At 42.0% G+C, this 18,357-nt stretch overlaps 1 protein-coding gene across 2 annotated transcripts in view; it reads left to right on the top strand.

Moving 5' to 3' along the window:
• Window positions 1-16,990, top strand: part of IQSEC3 (IQ motif and Sec7 domain ArfGEF 3) — a 184,836-nt gene extending 167,846 nt beyond the window's left edge. The window contains exons 10-16 of one of the 2 annotated variants that reach the window (XM_063308245.1): window positions 433-572; window positions 2,752-2,877; window positions 6,299-6,398; window positions 9,418-9,579; window positions 12,765-12,857; window positions 14,160-14,203; window positions 16,479-16,990. In XM_063308245.1, the coding sequence (XP_063164315.1) occupies window positions 433-572; window positions 2,752-2,877; window positions 6,299-6,398; window positions 9,418-9,579; window positions 12,765-12,857; window positions 14,160-14,203; window positions 16,479-16,916 (1,103 nt within the window). In that variant the 3' untranslated portion in view covers window positions 16,917-16,990. Of the gene's footprint in view, window positions 1-432; window positions 573-2,751; window positions 2,878-6,298; window positions 6,399-9,417; window positions 9,580-12,764; window positions 12,858-14,159; window positions 14,204-14,286; window positions 14,362-16,478 lie in introns of those variants that run through there. The other variant, XM_063308246.1, reaches the window with a different exon arrangement.
• Window positions 16,991-18,357: the final 1,367 nt, after the last annotated feature.

Below are 18,357 nucleotides of genomic sequence, written 5' to 3'. Positions count from 1 at the left end.
CTCTGGCAACTTGAAGATGTGTGGACTTCAATTCCCAGAATTATCCAGCCAGCAAACTGGCTTGAGAAACACTGAGCTGAATGTTTTGCTTGTGAATGTGTCCACTTGTCCATAGAAAAATCAAAGTCAACCTGAAGCTTCTGTAAAGCTAGAGAGGATGGCAAGGAGCCATTTCAACAGTTTTGATAAATTTGTGATTGGCCCCATCCACACTGATGGTTATTTGATAAATGGAAAGTCCTTCAAGGGCATTCATTTTCTTTGCATTGTATCTCAAAATTTCAAGTGCATTGACTGACCACAAATGGTTGGAAATCATTTGTACATGTCCATAATCTCTGGGAGAGGAAAAAGAATATGTCAGCTGTTACTTTTATAAGTTAAGAATGAATCTTCTCTCAGGATTTGTTTTATATTGTTTTGGTTCCACAGGAGTAGATGATGGAGCTGATATTCCCCGGGACTTGGTGGTGGGAATTTATGAAAGGATTCAGCAGAGAGAGCTCAAATCCAATGAGGACCATGTAACCTATGTCACCAAAGTAGAAAAATCGATTGTTGGGATGAAAACGGTGAGCCTTTACATGTCATTAGTAGGTATCTGTTGAATTATGTTAATGAAGATGGTTGTTTTCTGCAGCCACTTTTATTTTAAGAAGAAAGGATGCTGTCTTAATATTTTCTACTTTGCCAGGCATTGTTCTCTAGTCAAGCAGGGTATGGTCAAACAAGTCAAGATGGGAGTTGCAATGATGCAGTCAAAGTTGTGCCTGTTTTTTACGTGTGCCATCTTGATGTGTTTTTAAGCATGACCTGAGAATACCCCTACCTCTAAACAAAAAAGTCTTTCCTGTTATTCAAGACTGAATCCTTTCTGATTCAAGATGCCAGACAGGGGCTGAACCTGAGAACGTCTCCATGGAAAGCAACTACTCCATCACAAACTACAGCTGTTCATTAGACCAGTGGTTTTCAGACTTGGCAACTTTAAGATGTATGGACCTCAACAGCCAGAATTCCCCAGCCAGCATGGGAGTTGACGTCCATACATCCTAAAGTTCCCAAGGTTGAGAAGCACTGCATTAGAAAATGAGTTTTTTTCATGTTCACCTTTACTGGAAGCAAGCCCAAGATACAACTGCATTTACACATATTACTTTTCCTTTTATCTTGGCATCTTTCTGAGTCCCTCTGTGGTTTGCTGCCACTGAAATGTGGTCAGGTAGGGGTGTCCATAAGGGGAGGATAAAAAAGTCAAAATTGTGGCCACAAGCATGCAGTCAATGCGTCGCCCCTTTTTTATATGCATTATGATGTGTGTGGTGATTGCATGGTTGTGTCTGCCATCTTAACTTTTTTGACACTCCTCCCTGAAGAAATCCCTGGGGTGAGATAAATTCCTCCAGACATGTCCTATAGTGGAATTCCCTAATATGAAGCTCAGATAATGTGCTTAACTCTAACAAAAGTACATACACAAAGAAACAACATCCTTTAAAAACGACATCCTGGCAGATGGCCTACCTGAACAATCCTATAAGAACAAAGACACCCAGTAATTATGGAAGATTCAGTGTGTTTTGGAAAAGAAATAACTGAGTGTTAGAAAGACTGCAGTGCACTGCTGCAATATTTTCTTGCAGATCTCAACAACAACATGTTCTTTTGCTGTTCTCCGTTATGTGGATTAGCAATTTCCAGGCCCTTCCCAGGAATACACTTAGGAGCTTTAAGCATGAGTAGCTATATTCCACAATTGTGGCTATGTAGCTTCCTATGCCTTTTATTCCTATTTGGTAGGAGAAAGAGAACTGATGAACAGAGAAGATCCTGAAATGGTTCACTTGAGCCTCCCATAACTGAGAATGTAACTTGTTACACTCCATGTTGTAACAGGTTTGTGGTGGTATAAGTGAAGTGTGCATGTGCACAGACACAAGATACGTGGGAGCCTGCTGACTCTCACCAGGAGCGTATAATTTTTTTCCCTGTAGCCCTGCCACATCCTCCCTACAACTGCTGTGGGGAGCTAAGTATAGACCACCAGCCACTTTACTCCAGAGAAATCCTCTCTGCCCCTGAGATATCAGGGAAGAAGTAAGTGACACCCCATTCCTTCTGTAGCCTGATCCACTGGAGATGCATGAGTTAAAGACTAGGTCTGTTTCCTAGAATGAGCATGATAGGCTCACTAAAAAACTCAAATCTTTATTATGTCTAGCAAGGTCAGTACCATACAGTAGAAGAAAATTGAAAAGGAAAAAGAAGAGAAGAAACAAACAGTTGCTTTCTGAAGAGATTGATCTCAGTCAGCTGCTCCCTCCAGCAGGCTCTCACACAAACACCCCCCACAAGGACAAATGCACACAGCCCAGATCTCAGTCCATAAAATAAAACATGATCTATTTGTGGTTAGTTTCAGTGATCCAATCGTGGTATTTGCAGTGGGGATCAAAATAGGGAAGATGGTGACCGAAGCCCTACTCAAGCCCTATCTGCATTTGTTTTTTCTGGGGTTCTGTTTTCTCCATCCATTTCTGGCTGGACAGGCCAGCTGGTTTTCCTTGAAGGATCTGGAATAGAATTTCCCTACCTTCACGATAGAAGTCCAAGCAGAAAATCTGTTGATGAAATTATATGTTCTGGGGTGGATGAAGTTGCCACAAGGCCCTGAAACATCATGGGGTCATAGATGTGTGGGACAACTCTGGTTATGGAGGGAACCCTTCGCACTCAGTCTTTTTCTTGCAGGTGCTGTCTGTGCCACATCGCCGGTTGGTCTGTTGCAGCCGCCTTTATGAGGTGACAGACGTGAACAAAGTGCAGAAACACGCTGCCCACCAGAGAGAAGTTTTTCTCTTCAACGACCTGCTGGTGGTGAGGGATCTTTGGCTTAAGAATCACTGCAGAGACTTAGAACCATACTTTAGAAAAAGCTCATGAGACTTCTGTCCTAGGGATTGGATTTTAACTCTGGGCTCCTCTATTTATGAAATTCCCTGTGAATCAAAAGCTAACGCAGCAGGAAGAACATGATGTTTCAATTCTTCTCCTCTCTGACAAAGTCCTGTGGATTGGATTTGGGAGAGGGAGATTCAGGAGACCAGTCCTGTAACTTTCCACACATATTCAGACAAGTCTACAATTGTTTGTAGCCACCTAATATTTTACACTGGCATAAGCTCAAGACTTCAGTGCTTTCATGGCTATGTTGAAGCCAGACACCATTCGGCAGCCAGTGGAGTTGGCTGAGATGTGGAACTGTTATGTTCCAAGTGGTCCTCTCTGGTTGAATAGTTGCAGCTACACTCTAAGTAAGCCAAACATTTCTCAGAAGCAGCCCTGTGTAGGGCTTCTCTTCACTTGCATGTAAGCATGGTGTAGACATGCCAGAATAACCTCTTTTTTCTGCCATATCCTCACAATGTTGCCTTCTTTTCATCCCCAACCTGAGGCAACTTAAAGTTCTCCTTAGCTGTGTCAATGTTAAAGTAGTGTTTTCCCTTTTAGGCAGGCAACAAGGTATGACAGTTTTATCATGGATGGAGTCTGATGTTCTTTACCTACCATTTGATGGATGTCATGGTCAGGTGACCACTAGGGGATGGGATCTTCCTGTCACCTATTATCCTTTTAAGCTGGTGAAGGCATGCCCCTCACCCTTGATTTGCATTATTTTGCAAGGCTCTTCTGCTTTGGGCAGTGAGAGAATCTGCTTCTTTCAAATGAAGCTCTCCCCATGGACCCACTAAATATCTAAGTCAATCCTCAGATCAGAGATTGGATCAGCCTAAATAGCGGCTAACCAGCAGAAGTAGTAGGGGAGATGTGCACTGAAATGAGAGAGTAAGAGGTGAATCCTTCTGTAGTACTTCATGGTGCAATTCTTGCCATACTTGTCAGTGGTTGTACAGACTGCTTTTGGACACAGATAAATCCCCTTCTTGAATAGTGCTAAACCCACTTCTAAAATGAGCCTGGCTACCAGCCGATATCAGCCCACTGTTTTTGGACACAGAAGAGGTCTAGTCAACCCATTCATGAAAATTGTGCAAAACTAGAGCAAGTAGCAATGAATGGTTAATTCCCCCCCATCCCCATCAATGATCTGTCAAAACTCACTCCTCCACAGCCCCAGCCCCATCCTACATGAGTGGATGTTTTCCTGCTGACATTTCATGGGAAGGGAAAGAAACTGAACTGGAGAAATCTACCAAATCCCTTCCTCTATGCATGCTAAATAAGGACCGCAAGATTTGCTGGCATTGGGCCTGTGGCAGGAGTGGGATTGGCAGTTTTCTTCTGAACCAAAGACTGGTGGAGAGCATTTAACTTAGCCATGAAGGATAGCTCATGAAGCATAGCCTAAATTGGATGCTACTGAGGAATGAGTGAAGATGAACCATCAAGTAGAAATGGAAAATACCATCCCCATTAGCATAAAATTACAAACTTGGCACTTCAGTCTGGCCTTAATTATCTTTGATGCAATACTGCAGTGTTCTCAACCTTGGCAAGTTTAAGATGGGTGGACTTCAACTCCCAGAATTCTCCTCCCAACAATTCTGGGAGTTGAAGTCCCCCATCTTAAATTTGCCAAAGCTGACAAACACTGCAATACTGGATGAAGCAACACATTTTTATAGAGTATAGTCTAAGCTGGAGGCACTGAAATACTGTTTATAACACTCCCAGCTTCACAGAGTCTAATGGTGTTTCTAATGAGTTGTGCACATATTATGGCCAATCTATAATTACTGCTGAGTTGGTTGGTTTGTTTTCTTAATGAAATTTGAGAATTAGGAACACAGCTTACATCAGTTTCCGTATTCTGATGGCTGGGAAAAATTCAGCCACCATGTTGGAAGTTGCAAGTTTGTTGACTGAGAACAGTCACGTTTGCTGCCATTAGGGAGAAGACAATCTTGTCTGAGCAGATTAATTACTATCCAATTAAGAAGTCTTTTGAGAGAGGGATGAGACGTGCATACAGATTTAGAATCAGAGTGGGTAGAAGCCCTCTGTGATCTACTGCTCTGAGACATGACATTGATACCTTAGCCAGGGCCTTGAACATGTGATGCCAGCCGCTGATAAAGTCAGAAGAATCCATGGAAACAAAAGACCACATTTTGCTCATGCAACTCTCATTGCATCCTCAAAGGTGAAAGAAGGGACCGTGTGGATCAAGCACTGGAAGGACCATCTTTACTGCCAAGCTGGGTGGTGGTGGTAGCAAAAGCTACTGCAGAGAATTCACCCTGTTTTATTCTAGAGGAATGTAGTGAAACTGATAAGCTAAAACATCTGAGCAATTGATGAGCTTGATTTGACAGGGGAGGAGATAATAAAAGCCCACTCTGCAGCATGGCTTTCACTCATTTCTTTTCTCTCCATCGTAAGACTATAAACTAAACTGTTTCTTCAAGGCAGGATGAACATAAAGCTGTTGTACAATTTGCATCTGTGTGAGTGTCTGGTATTTTTTTCAAGAACTGGTATATATGACAACCCAGAGAGAAGGAAGGATAAAGGGATTAACACTTTAACCCCCATGTTGCAATCCTTCTCCAGACTGATTGCCTCCTTTTCTGCCCTCCCATCCCCTGTCTGAGACTTACATTGGAAGGAAAGCTTCCATTCACACACCTTCCAATGCAAGGAGCTGGTGGGGGATTAGTGCTGGTCTGATATGGCTTGAAAACACAGTTAGAAAAGAGTTCTAGCCCCTTCCCATGACAGGAACCCTGTCCAGGTTAGTGCCCTGCAATTCCTGTGTCTTTACTGTTAAATTTCAAAAATGCATGCAGATTGCTTGTGCTGCAACATGGGGTGTGAAGGGCAACATGTCTAAGTACCCTTAGATTAGGAGTGCACAACATAAGACCCTGAGGATTCATTGATCTTTGATAGATTTGGATGTGCGCTCCAATGTCCCTACAGATTTTATCATCAAATTAAAGACAGAGTGGGAATTAATTGACTGTGCTAATTAATTTAGACCCAGCATGTGATAATAGCTGACCTGTCTGATCTTCAAAATCTAAGTAGGGTCAGATCTGATTATTGCTTGGACTGGAGACCACTAGGCATATTCTTTTAGCCCTTCTTTTTCTTTCTCCATGTCCCACTTACTTCTTTGGAGTGTGTCCCCTTCATGCCATTCATACTCCCATTTGGACCTTATTCTAAATGCCATAGTTGAGTGGCATTATTTGGACCCTAATCTTCCCCGTTGTGCTTTGCTGATCTTTCTGAAAGACACACACGTTCTCTTTTCATCTGTGTCCTTTGACAGATTCTCAAGCTTTGCCCCAAGAAGAAAAGTTCCTCAACCTACACATTTTGCAAGTCAGTTGGCCTCTTAGGAATGCAGTTCCATCTGTTTGAGAATGAATGTAAGTTTATCACAATCTACTTGGCTCTTTGCCCGATGACACTAGAGGGGCTCACTGTGTCTTTAGGAACAGGCTCATCCAGGAGGGAGGGCAAATGTGGTGTTCTGGTTATGGTGAACCAGAACTGGGGAGACCCAGGAGTTAATTCAAATTCAGCCATGGTCCTTCTTCTCAGCCCAACCTAATACTCAGGGTTGTTGATGGACACAAAATAAGAGGAAGGAGTGCAGTGTATGCTACTTATGTTCTGGAGGGGTGGGGGGATGAGATACAAATGTGAGAAATGAATGAATCAAAACTGTTTGATGAGAGGTTGGCTTGTCTGTCTATCACACAGTCCTGACTGGTGAAACTAATTTTCAGTTAAGCTCCATTAACCATAGTTCCCATACTTCAATAATTCCATATAATATAAATTCATGCATTTTGACCAAAAAAAAAAAGCAAAACCTGAGACATGTCAAAGCTTTGCAAAATTATAAAATACTTTATATAAAATCTTAAGCAGAACTGGAGACGTACCATGGCTGTGGAATTCTGAATGGCTGGCTGGGACAAAAAGGTAAACCTGAAGAATGTGAAATGGAATCCAGAAAAGAAAGCGTGCCTGGCAACATTTTGCTGCAAATTTCAGTTATAGTGCCTTAATGAACAACAAGCTGAAATGGGTGCGGTTCCTCAGTTCCTTTTTTTAAAAAAGTCTTTCGTAGGTTGACTGTAGCTTCTTTTATATTTCCAGTTTTATATGGTGGCTTTCTAACTGATCTGAGAGTTGTTGCATAAGTGGATTTGCCCTCATGTATCTGTTTTTCTCAGCATAAATTCATATAGACAAGTGACTGTGAATTGCAAACTAAAACGCATATAGAATGGAAGGCTGTGATTGATGCATATGAAAACATGCTCATACCAATATCAAACAGGGAGGCATTAAAATGCCAAGCAATGGATCACTCTGATGCACTTGGGGATGTGCACAAATTCTGCAAGAACTGAAAGCTGACTTCCCCAGTGTTTCCAAAGAATGTAGAACTGCAGAAGTGAAACTGATTGTGTGTAGTACCTTATGTATGTGACTCTGAATGAGATATGGGAGTTTGTATATAGAATTTCCCACTCCTTGTTGAGAAAGCAACAAGGAGAGGACTGTGTTTAGATCAAGCCAAGTGAGGATGGTGGTGGTCAATTCCTTCTCCCCTGGTAGTGCTGACCATCTAACTATCTTGCCAATGCTGCTATAAAAAATAGAGAACTACAGTTAGTCCTCGCTTAATGACCATTTGTTTAGTGACAGGGCTTACAACGGTGCTGAAAAAACTGACTTAGGACTGGTCCTCACACTTAGAGCCATTGCAGCGTCCCTGTGGTTACATGATCACGATTTGGGCGCTTGGCAACCGGTTTGTATTTATGACTGTCACAGCTTCTCATGGTCACATAATTGCCATTTTCGACCTTCCCAGCTGGCTTCTGACAAGCAAAATCAATGGGGAACTGCATGGTTTGCTTAACGGCCACATGGTTCACTTAATACCCGCTGTGATTTGCTTAACGATCACCACAAAAAAGGTTGTAAAATTGGGTTGGATTTGTTTAATGACCGCTTCAGTTAGCAACTGAAATTCTGGTCCCAATTGTGGTCATTAAGCGAGGACTACCTGTACACATGACGCTTGCAACTTTCCATCTCTACAGTTATATTAGAGTAGTTGAATCCTCTTTCCTAACACTGCTAACCTGATGGAAGTAACACACACACACACACCTACTTCTACACACTTGCATAACCACACACCACACACCTCCCTTTTCTAATGAAGAAGACATCCAGGGTCCAAACAAAGAACTCTGTGTCATGACTTATTTGATTCATGCAGCAAACAGCAGAAAGCAGTGAAACAGTAGAGTCACAATATTAGTTCACTGCACAACCACAGCAGCATGCCCCCAAACCTTGAAACAGAGTAGCAGCCATGGTAAATAATGATTGAACTTGATGACCTGAACTCGGTAATTTGAAATCATAGAATGTATAAGCCTTCCAGAACAAAAGCTGTTTCTCAGAGGTTTTTTGGCATAAATGAGGCCAAATCTGTCTCTGTGTATTAGGTTAAGTGCAGAGGAAAGATCTGCAAGGCAGCATTTTCTTTCTTTTCTTCAAATCTCATTGCATATATACAGCAAATTGAGTGTCTTGTTATAAACATAGGTCCCATACTTTCACCAAAACCCAGATTTGTTTTTCTTTCATTCTCCATTATTTATAGAGGACCAACACCTTGATTTAAAAAATGGGAATCTGGCTTAAACATTAAATGTGCTAAAGATCATACCAACTGGAGGATGCAAAAGACAACTGCCTTAATCTAGGACAAATAATTTATCTAGTATTGTTTACTCTGGCAATGGCTTTTTAAGGTCACAGCAGAGATATCGCCTGTTATCTGCTCTTTTATCTAGAAATGGCAAGGATATTTTGCATTCAGACAACATAATTAACAGACTGGTTAAAAACCTAGTGGATGCATTCATGTAGCATGCTAAAATGGGTTAGCTTTAACTGAGTTAAGGTTATGTCAGCCCTTCAAGGTAGACCAGACCAGGAAACTAGAGTTGTGAATGCTTATACTACTTTTATTATAAGGTTACAGTAACAGAATCTTGCAAGTCTGGATATGCTTAGCCCCTCCCTCCCTTTATCCTTGTGAGAACTAGGGAGCATCATGTCTGAGATGCTTTCTCAAATTACATTTCTGCCCTGGACTCAGATTTCATTTATCTGACCATTGCCTTGGTTGCTGGTCTTCTTCCTGTTCCTCAAGATTGTTCCTACTGCTCAGTACATATGATGATGAAGATGAAGGTGATGATGGTGATGATGATGAAGAAGAAGAAGAATTTAAATTTATGATAACCACCCACTTCAGTAAACTCTCTGATCACTCCCAGATGATTGCTTTTTTAATATACAAAACCAATACTACTATTTTCAGGGGTTTTTTCTTCTCCTTTTCCATAGACTACCCCCATGGTATCACCTTAGTGATTCCTGTTTCTGGCTCAGAGAAGAAACAGGTGCTCCATTTCTGTGCCCTGAATGCTGAAGAAATGCAGAAGTTTGTGGAGGACCTCAAAGAATCCATAGCAGAGGTGATGGAGCTAGAACAGATTCGAATTGAATGTAAGACTCCCAGCGTGTTCCAGACTCCATGCAGTCATTCTGTCTGTATGTACATATGTCCATGTCTTGTGTATTTTTATGTCTGTCACTGGTAGGGATGCCATTTCAGTTTTAAAAAATGGGCCAGGGGGCCACATTTCCAGGAAGGCATAAATGTCAATGCTTTAAGTTATATTCATTCAATTGCAGAGATAGATGGTTTAAGAGTATTCACTGTAATTTTTTAAAGCCCTTCTCTCCATCTCTTTCTCTCTCTGTCTCTCATTTCATAATAAATATAGGAATATGGGAACATTATCTGGGGTGATCTCTTTCCCCCCCCACTTTAAACAGAAAAGTTAATATGGGTTACTGAGTTCACACTCTGTGTTCACACTTTGGTCTAAGCTATTATTTGTTTTAACTGTGGTTTGAACACAATGCTAAGCTGTAAACAATCATTTACGAATCACAGTGGTTGAATTCAAATGCCTTGTTAAAGCAGAGTAAATCCTTATTGTGATCTAGTGTGATATATAGGCACATCTGATGTGTAGAACCGTTGAGTTTGCCAGAGATAGAATGTTCCTATCAATAATCATGCATGCCCCAATAAAAAATGACACTCTTGGTTTTGGAAATGGGTAAGACGGGTGGGAAACCTCTATTATGTTTAGTGAGAATATTTGAAAATGAATGTATGCTGGATTAGTTCATATGAGTCTGGCATGCTAATACAGTGAGATCAAGGACTTATGTATATCACAAAAATTTGGCATCATTTTTGGAATGCTATATGCATTATGTGCTCCCAGTGTGACTGCTAATTAATTGCTTGGCTGCACAATCCTGCAAGTTCCTCTTATGCATTAACACTGAATAGCCCTTCTCACAAACAAAAAAATATTCCTTCCCCATATACTGTTCCATCCATCCAGTTGAAGAGCTCTCTAGATATGGCTATATTTATTCACAGTGGGGCAAATCAACATTTGCAGAATCAAAATTCATTATGGAAATAGGAATTTGCAAATTCAGAGGGGTAGAGCTTCTGGGTTTGTCATTCCATGCTTTTTGGCTCAATGAGCGCACACCAAATCAAGGCGAAGAAATGTTTGTGGTTGCCCTGATTGTGGGTATTTTACATAGTCTTCTCAGTTTTTGATTCCTTAGCCTTAAATGTGGATAGCTTTCCCAGAATTCTTGATATTGGTCAAAGCACAAGTAGAAGCAGGCCTAACTTGTACGTGTATGTGTGTCTACGTGCAAATGCACTCAGCTTGTGTATTTTCTAACTTCCCCAACTGGGTGCTTTCTCACCGTGGTAGACTATAGCTGTCATCATACCTAGCTAAAGTGTCAGAAGAAGTCTGATAGCACCTTTTCCAACTAGCAAATTTTAATAAAAGGCATAAACATTCATGAGATGCAGCTCACGTCAACAGATGCACAGAGTGGCTAGGCTGAAGTAGAATTTAAATTGGGGGAGGGGGAGGCGGAGAAGGGAGGAGAAGACAGGTTGATTCTGCAGATGCATGCTCTAAACACTTTGTCAATTAACAACTGTCATGTGTTAAACACCTATTGTGTTTGTTGGGACCTTCTGGGATGGCCTGAAAGCCTTTGTTGTATGTGAGTCCAACAATATCTCCCCCAATGGTGCTGTTAAAGTTTCTTTTTTCCAAAATGACTAGTTTGACTTCTGTAATGGATTGTCCTGGGAGGTTGAAATGCTCTGATATTACTTTGTCCTTGTCTTGAGTCCTGATGTCCATTAATTCTTTTGTGCAAAGTTTGTTCTATTTGTCTGAGATATATAGAATCCAGAGAACATTGCTGGCAGATGATTGCATGTATCACATTGGAGGAAGAGCATGTGAAGGCACCTCTAATCTTATATGTGAAGTTTTGGGGGGCCTGCGATAGTGCTGTTGAAGTAAATAGGGGGCCAAAGTAGATATCTGGGAGTTAACATCCGGTTCCTATGTTAACATCATTTTTCTATTGTTTCTGGATACTGATGAGAGTCTGCTTCAGGTTAGATGGTTTTATGCAAGTGTGGGCCTGCCACACAGTGCCTGAGAAAGTGGTCCAGTAGTGGTTGTACTTTATTAATAATGTAGTTTATTAATAATGTGTTTGAGTGACTTGAGCTATGAGCTATAGGTGACAACCACTGGAGTTCAGTTCTGTTTTTGTGGTCTATCATTTAATAGATCTTCTCTGGGAATTGATCTGGCTCTGTTGATTCATCTGTTGATCTAGCTGGGTAGTTCAGTATCCTGAGTGCCTGGCTTAATTCCATTGGTTCAGCATCTCTGTGAAGCAAATCAGAACAAATGCAATTATAGCACAGAGCCTAGCTATAGATGATAGATTTGGTAATGTGTTCTGGGTGGAAGCTGAAAACATTTAGATATGCATGGGGATCCATAGGTTTCCTGTATAACATGGTATTTATATGTCCATTCTGTACTGTTACTGGGACATCAGGGAAGTAGACTTGTTCTGCAAATAGATTGAGGCTCAAGGTGATGGTGGGATGGAAGTTGTTGACATTTTGATAGAATTTGATGAACGATTCTTTTCCATGGGTCCAGGTAATGAAAATGTCTTCAGTGAATCTCATGTAGCGGGGATGGGGTTCAGGAGGTAAGAACTGAGAAAGCATTGTTCTAGGTTGGCCATGAAGAAGTTGGCATATTGTGTAGCCATGTGAGTAGCCATGCTGTGGCTGTATGACCTGCAAGAATATGATGCTGCCAGAATTAAGTAGTCATGGGTGAGGACCAGGTCATACAGTTGGGTGATCAGGATGGTACTTATAATATGCCTCTCATGTGTCCTGCATCTGCATAACCACCCTGTCTTCTCCTTTTTCCTACCTTACCTTGTCCCAATTTAAATCCTACATCAGTTTAGCCACTCTATGCATCAGATGAAGTGAGCTCCAGCTCATGAAAGCTTATGACTTTTAATAAAATTTCTAAGTTAGAAAAGGTGCTACCACACTCCTCCTGATTATTTGCTACCATAGACTAACATGACTCTCCTACAGTATCTAGCCAAAATAATTGCTCTTTTTCTTTGTCAGTTCCCTCTATTTCTTATTGCTCTGTTTTCTTTCATTTTCATCTCTCCCTTTTTTCTCTCTCCATTATATATCTATATCTTCCTCCTTTTCCCCCATCCCCATGTCTTCTTAGGGGAGCTGGAGAAACAGCATGGGACAAAGAATCTTTCCTTAAAGACCAATGGAGCTCAGATGGAAATGCAATTCAAGCAAGGATCTCCAGCAGGTTAGAATTTTTCTAGGTTCTTCACTTCCTATGTAGGACAACAGTCAGTCCTTGTAAGCTCATCTCATAGCAACAAGTAAGATAATAGAAAAAGGAAGGACAAAGCATCTTTGGGCAATAATTCAACAGATCTTATCCTTAAAATGTCCCTGAGTTGAAGTCATTTCAAAGTAATTGTGTTTCTCAAAGAACCAATTCCATACCATACCATACCATTCCCCCACAATTGGAGGATTTTCCAGATCAGACTTTAAAGCTCATCATCTCATCCTTTGGTTACCTCTTAATCTGAAAAACCCCAAAGCTGCAGACCTCATGCTGATTAATTTGATAGAATTGAACTAACAGCCTGCAGAAGCTCATTCTTTGAGACATTCAGACATGCACAAGTCTACATCTGATTTCATAATGCTAATGTCATCCTTGAGAACCTTATATTAAACTAGGTGGACTGGTTGTGGCAAACCATAAGGACCTTTCACCAGTCTGGAAGTGTTGCCAGATATACAGTAAATTATAAAACTAGGCAAGATATATGAAGATATCTATTTTAGGCTAAAAGAATGAAGTTTTTTTTTTTAAGTAAATAGATTCACTGATCATTCAAAACTTTTTGGAAGGGCAGATTAGGGAATCTATACCACCTTTACCAAACTACAGTTGGAGGAGAAGACCTGAAAGTTAATATATACCCAGTTGATCTATATTGTGGATAAGCCAGCACTCAACATATTTTAATTTTTTTTTCTCTCAAAATTATATTTTCACTTCCAGGAAGCAGTTCTCTATTTAATGTCTGACTAGGAAAGGAAGGACATGTATGATCAGGCCTAAGTGAACCAATATTGTTTAAAACGTTGGACTGAGAGTAGAGAAACCCAGGTTGAACTCCACCTCCTACCTTGGAAGCTCACAGAGTGACTTTGGGCTAGTTACTTACTCTTAGCTCAACATATCTCCCAGGGTTGCTGTGGTAGGGTACTAATGGAGCCTGTCCCTGGGGGAAAGTTTGGATATGAAATAATGCTAGGTAGAAGGAGATGACTATATCATGCATCTGATTTAGGTTGCTGTGACACAGCAAATGACTAATGGTGAATTATTTTATTGTTGCATTTTTGCTGCCGGGAAAAGAGATAGAGTCTTGACTATGATATACATTGATTGGAGGTGGGCAGGGAGGGAAGCTTAGCCAGCCCAAGGCCTTAGTCTGGCCCAATGTAGAATACCCACAGTTGTCCCAGCTTCTGGCAGAAAGAGAAGGTTTCACCCCTGAAGGAAGGTTCTCTTTTATTTTCAAAGGCAAAAAAGATTTAGGAGAGAAGGGCCCAGAGAGCACAGTGGAGGTAAGTAGAATGTGCAGCAGTGGAGGTAAGTAATTCTCCCTCAGTTCAGCCCTTCTTACATTCTCTGTTGTTTCTTTTCTCAGGTTTTAATCAATGCCTCCCCAGCCAGACTGACAATTTTACCAATTTCCAGAGATACAATAAAAAGTTACTGCTAGGACGGGTAATACAACTTTCAAATCCAGATTAAACTTCAAAGCATTTTTTTCAAGCCGTTTCTCTAATTGTTAACACATCCTTCATGGAGCCAGCGGCCGAACTCTGGAAACTAACCTGCTCCTTCCTCATCCCCACCCAGCACTTTTTCAGGAGAAATCAGAGACAGAGCTGAGATGAACTGCCCCGGCTGGTCACTATCCTTGCAGAATCTCCCCAGTCCTCACTGCTCACCTAATCTTTCCCTCATAGCGTTTCTGCCCAAGACACTGGTGCCACACTGGTGCCAGGTTGGGCAGGATTCACCAGGATGCCAAGTGTGTTGGGAAGATTAGGTCAAATGTTTCCCAACCTGGAAGGGATTGTTGGGGAAATGGTATTGTTTATCCTGATTTGGGAAACAGGTTTCCACAGTAAGAGTCCTTCCAAGGATCCCAGCTCACCAGGAAAGCTCTCCTAAGACTTTTTCATCCAGCAGGCATCTCCAACTCTCAGGAGGTGCCACAACTTCCCATAAGGGCAGAGAATCCATTTCTCCACCCGTATTAATTTCCTTCACCAACCTCCATTTCTAGGCTGACACCAAGCTCCATCACCTTAATTACTGTCTTTGGGCCTTACTGTCCAAGTCATGCCCTTCAGCTTTCTCTTCCGTAGCCTTGGAGAAATCAGCTGCCTTGGGTGTACTTGTTGTTCAGGCCATGCTCCTCACAAAGTGCTTCATAAGAACTAACTTATTACTCTGCCAGCATTGCTGCCAATGCCCTACAGGAATGGACATCTCCATTTTGAGTCAAAACAGACAGTTCTTCAGGGAGAGATCTTCACTTCAGGAAGCAATTCATAAAGGTTTATCCTGGTTGGAATTCCAAAATTAGTCAGATAGGGCCCCATATCTGCCACTGATTCTCCACAAAAGGGACCTTATTCTCCAACTCCTTGTTGACCTTTCTCTTCCCAAATCTACTGGAAAGCTTCTTTGAAATTCTTAACTTTTATCTATAGGCCCCATAGATTCCTTCCATAGGCAACTCCAGTCCATCTTAGTTGCTATTTTCAAACTGAACTTGAGGAACTCTTTGGGGTTTCTCACTGAAGATACTTCAAGCCTTCTTCCTTCCCTTCCCTCCTCAGCAGAAACAAACATCTCCATTTTCTCTGAGATTTACCTGACCTGCTGCCATTTCATCAGATTTCTTTTCTTTTCTTTTAAAACATTGTATAAACTGGATGGATACTTTTTTTCTTTTCCTTTTTGGGGCAGATTTAAACATCATTTCCTTTCACTTGCCAACCATTGAGTGGATCAGAGCGAGCTGCAAGTCTGCTGAAAGATGTCAGATTTCTGCTTGTTTCCTCCCCCCCTCCCCTTTTTAATTTTCTCCTTTTGTAAACAGAGTAGTGAGTCATGCGTGCCACTTTTCTGCTCAGAAAGACAGGAGCTGGGAAAAGCTCAAGTCTTTCCTTGAGTGTCAGCAAATCTCATCCCCCCCCCCCCCACAGAGATGTACAACCTCAATTATCTTTCCGTCTCTCTGCCTTGTTAGCCCATGGACTGCAAGATGATGTAAGAGTTTCTGGGCACTCCGGTCACAGAGCACAGCTTATCTGAAAAGATACCTGTATCACGCAGAAATTGGAAAGACTTTATCCCCAGTTGCCTTTATTCTAAGCAAAAGCCAAATAGGGGGATAAAAAAAATCTAAGTGAATATTGAAAACTCCAAATAACAAAATGGCATTTGTTAGCATGACAGGCAGGGGGCTCCTGCCTTCAGCTTGTATTACGTCATGTTAAATTTTTTCTCCCACTGGCTCTGGGTGCCGCTTCTGCTTGTATTTACTCCATCTGGGTGGTTGAGGTTGTGCTGTCTGTGGAAATAGCATCGCTGCCTTTGCTATAATGAGGCTCTGAAGGAAGTCTGGGGAGGGCTGTGCCTGTGGAAGGGGGAAAGGAGGGTCGGAGGTGGGGTGGGGGTGGGGGATTTGGAGCAGTGCTTAAGCTGGGCTGTGGCTTATGGAGGAACTCTTGGATGGGTGGTGGGTGAAGGGCAGCCTGCAGAAGCAGCTGGGAAGAAGTCTTGTAACGTTTAATGCTTCTCTGACTGTTTCTAAACTAGGTGTCAATTCACAACAGGCTTCAAACGTACCAGCACAACTCTATCCCGGGGCTCGAGAGTGGAATGGAGCCCAGCACACATCCTAACGTGCCACGGGAAAGGCTGGAGACCGCATTGGCACCCTCTTACCCTGCCTCAGCGGGGACCCTTGTACAGTGTCAGCAGATCGTCAAAGTTATAGTCTTGGACAAGCCGTGCCTCGCTCGCATGGAGCCGGCCCTCAACCAGACTTTGACACGCTACGTGTCCTCCGATTCCTGCAGCTCTACCCCCTTGCACTGTCGAGGCGGCGGGTTCCAAGGGACCCCAGTGAAAATCATTCATCAGCCCCCACTTCCACCTCCACCGCCGCCCTACAACCACCCGCACCAGACCTGCCCCCCCAGTTCCTTGCTTCACAGACGCAGACACTCCAGCGGCTCACGCAGTCTAGTGTAGCAGCTCTACCAGCAGTAGCCAAACAGCACAGACCTACCCTGGGACTCTTTTCTGTCTTCAGAAAATGTCTAGTTTGTAATTTATTTTTTAGTAAAAGATTGTATGTGTGTGTGTGAGGGGGGAGGAGGAGGAGGAGGAGGAGGAGGAGGAGGAAAGAAGAAGAAGAAGAAGAAGAAGAAAAGAAGAAGAAGAAGAAGAAGAAGAAGAAGAAGAAGAAGAAGAAGAAGAAGAAGAAGAAGAAGAAGAAGAAGAAGAAGAGATAATTGCGATGAACACACACGAAATCTTTACCTCTCCTAAACCGATTCTATTTTGGAGGAGCCCTATGTAGAAACTGAGAGCTTCAGAAGAGTTTACCTTTCTAGCCTGTCCCCATTCTGCTTGAAACACACACATTTTCTTGTCCTCTATGCACCCCATCCTACTTCTGAGAGCTTTATTGCCTTCCTCTTTCTTATGCTTTCAGCTGCCCTCCTGTCTCCCATTCCTTACCTTTTCCAATAGTCCCTTTTCTCACCAGTACTGAATTTCATATGTTTCTGACCAAAACAGATTTAACTATTGGGGGTGGTGGCATTGACTTTCATAGCCCATTTTGTTGAGGTTGAAGAACTGTAGCTGCTGTTATCAACGCTGTTGCCACATCACCACAGCTTGCTAAGTTGGAGCTGAAAATGTGTGCCATTCACCGAGCTTTCTTCTTCTTCTTCACACTGGCTTCACAAGCTGAACAGAAGGGGAAGCAGAAGATGGAGAGCCCTCCTTCTTCCACCCCACACTGCTGCTGAACACAAAGACAGACTCATTTTGGACAGGAAAAAGGTCTTCATTGTAACAAGGAAGCTCTGTAAATACACACCTTTATAGCGGAACGTGGGTGGACCCTGCCTAGCCTGTTTGGGGAAATTGCAGTAAAAGAGAGAGACAGGAAACTTTCCTGGCACGGCCACTTTCTGAAATTATTGGACTATACTGAAAGGCTCTTCTTCTTCTTTTTTTCAGATTTTAATTGAATTATTTTATAACCTGCTTTTCAGTCTGTTCCAGGGCAAAAAAAAAATGTGATTAAGTTTTGAAAAGGGGGAATAATTTCCAACCTTGGAAACACCCTGGTTTTAGCCCCCCAGACAAGATTTATGCTTCCTTCACCCAAGGAAAGAAAGTGTATCTCTACTATATAATTTGCAGTTTTCCTAAATGATTTTATTGTTATTCCCCCCAAAAAGGGAGAAACAGGACATGGAAGAACAAGGCAACCAACCCCACCATGACAGAAGTCCTCCTATTTTAATATAGGCTATAGATCCCATTTTTAAAAAGTTGATGGGCACATCTGAAATTTTGAAAATATGTGGTGGATGTTCTCAAAAGAAAGCTGATGGAAGGAGCTTCAATCAATCAATTTTATTTCAGCTGTAGACCAGCATAGAACTAATAACAA

The sequence above is a fragment of the Candoia aspera genome, chromosome 7 (assembly GCF_035149785.1).
Source record: "Candoia aspera isolate rCanAsp1 chromosome 7, rCanAsp1.hap2, whole genome shotgun sequence".
NCBI classification, from domain to species: Eukaryota; Metazoa; Chordata; class Lepidosauria; order Squamata; family Boidae; genus Candoia; species Candoia aspera.
The sequence above is the reverse complement of the archived record's forward strand: the minus strand, read 5'-3'. Positions and strand labels throughout refer to the sequence as shown.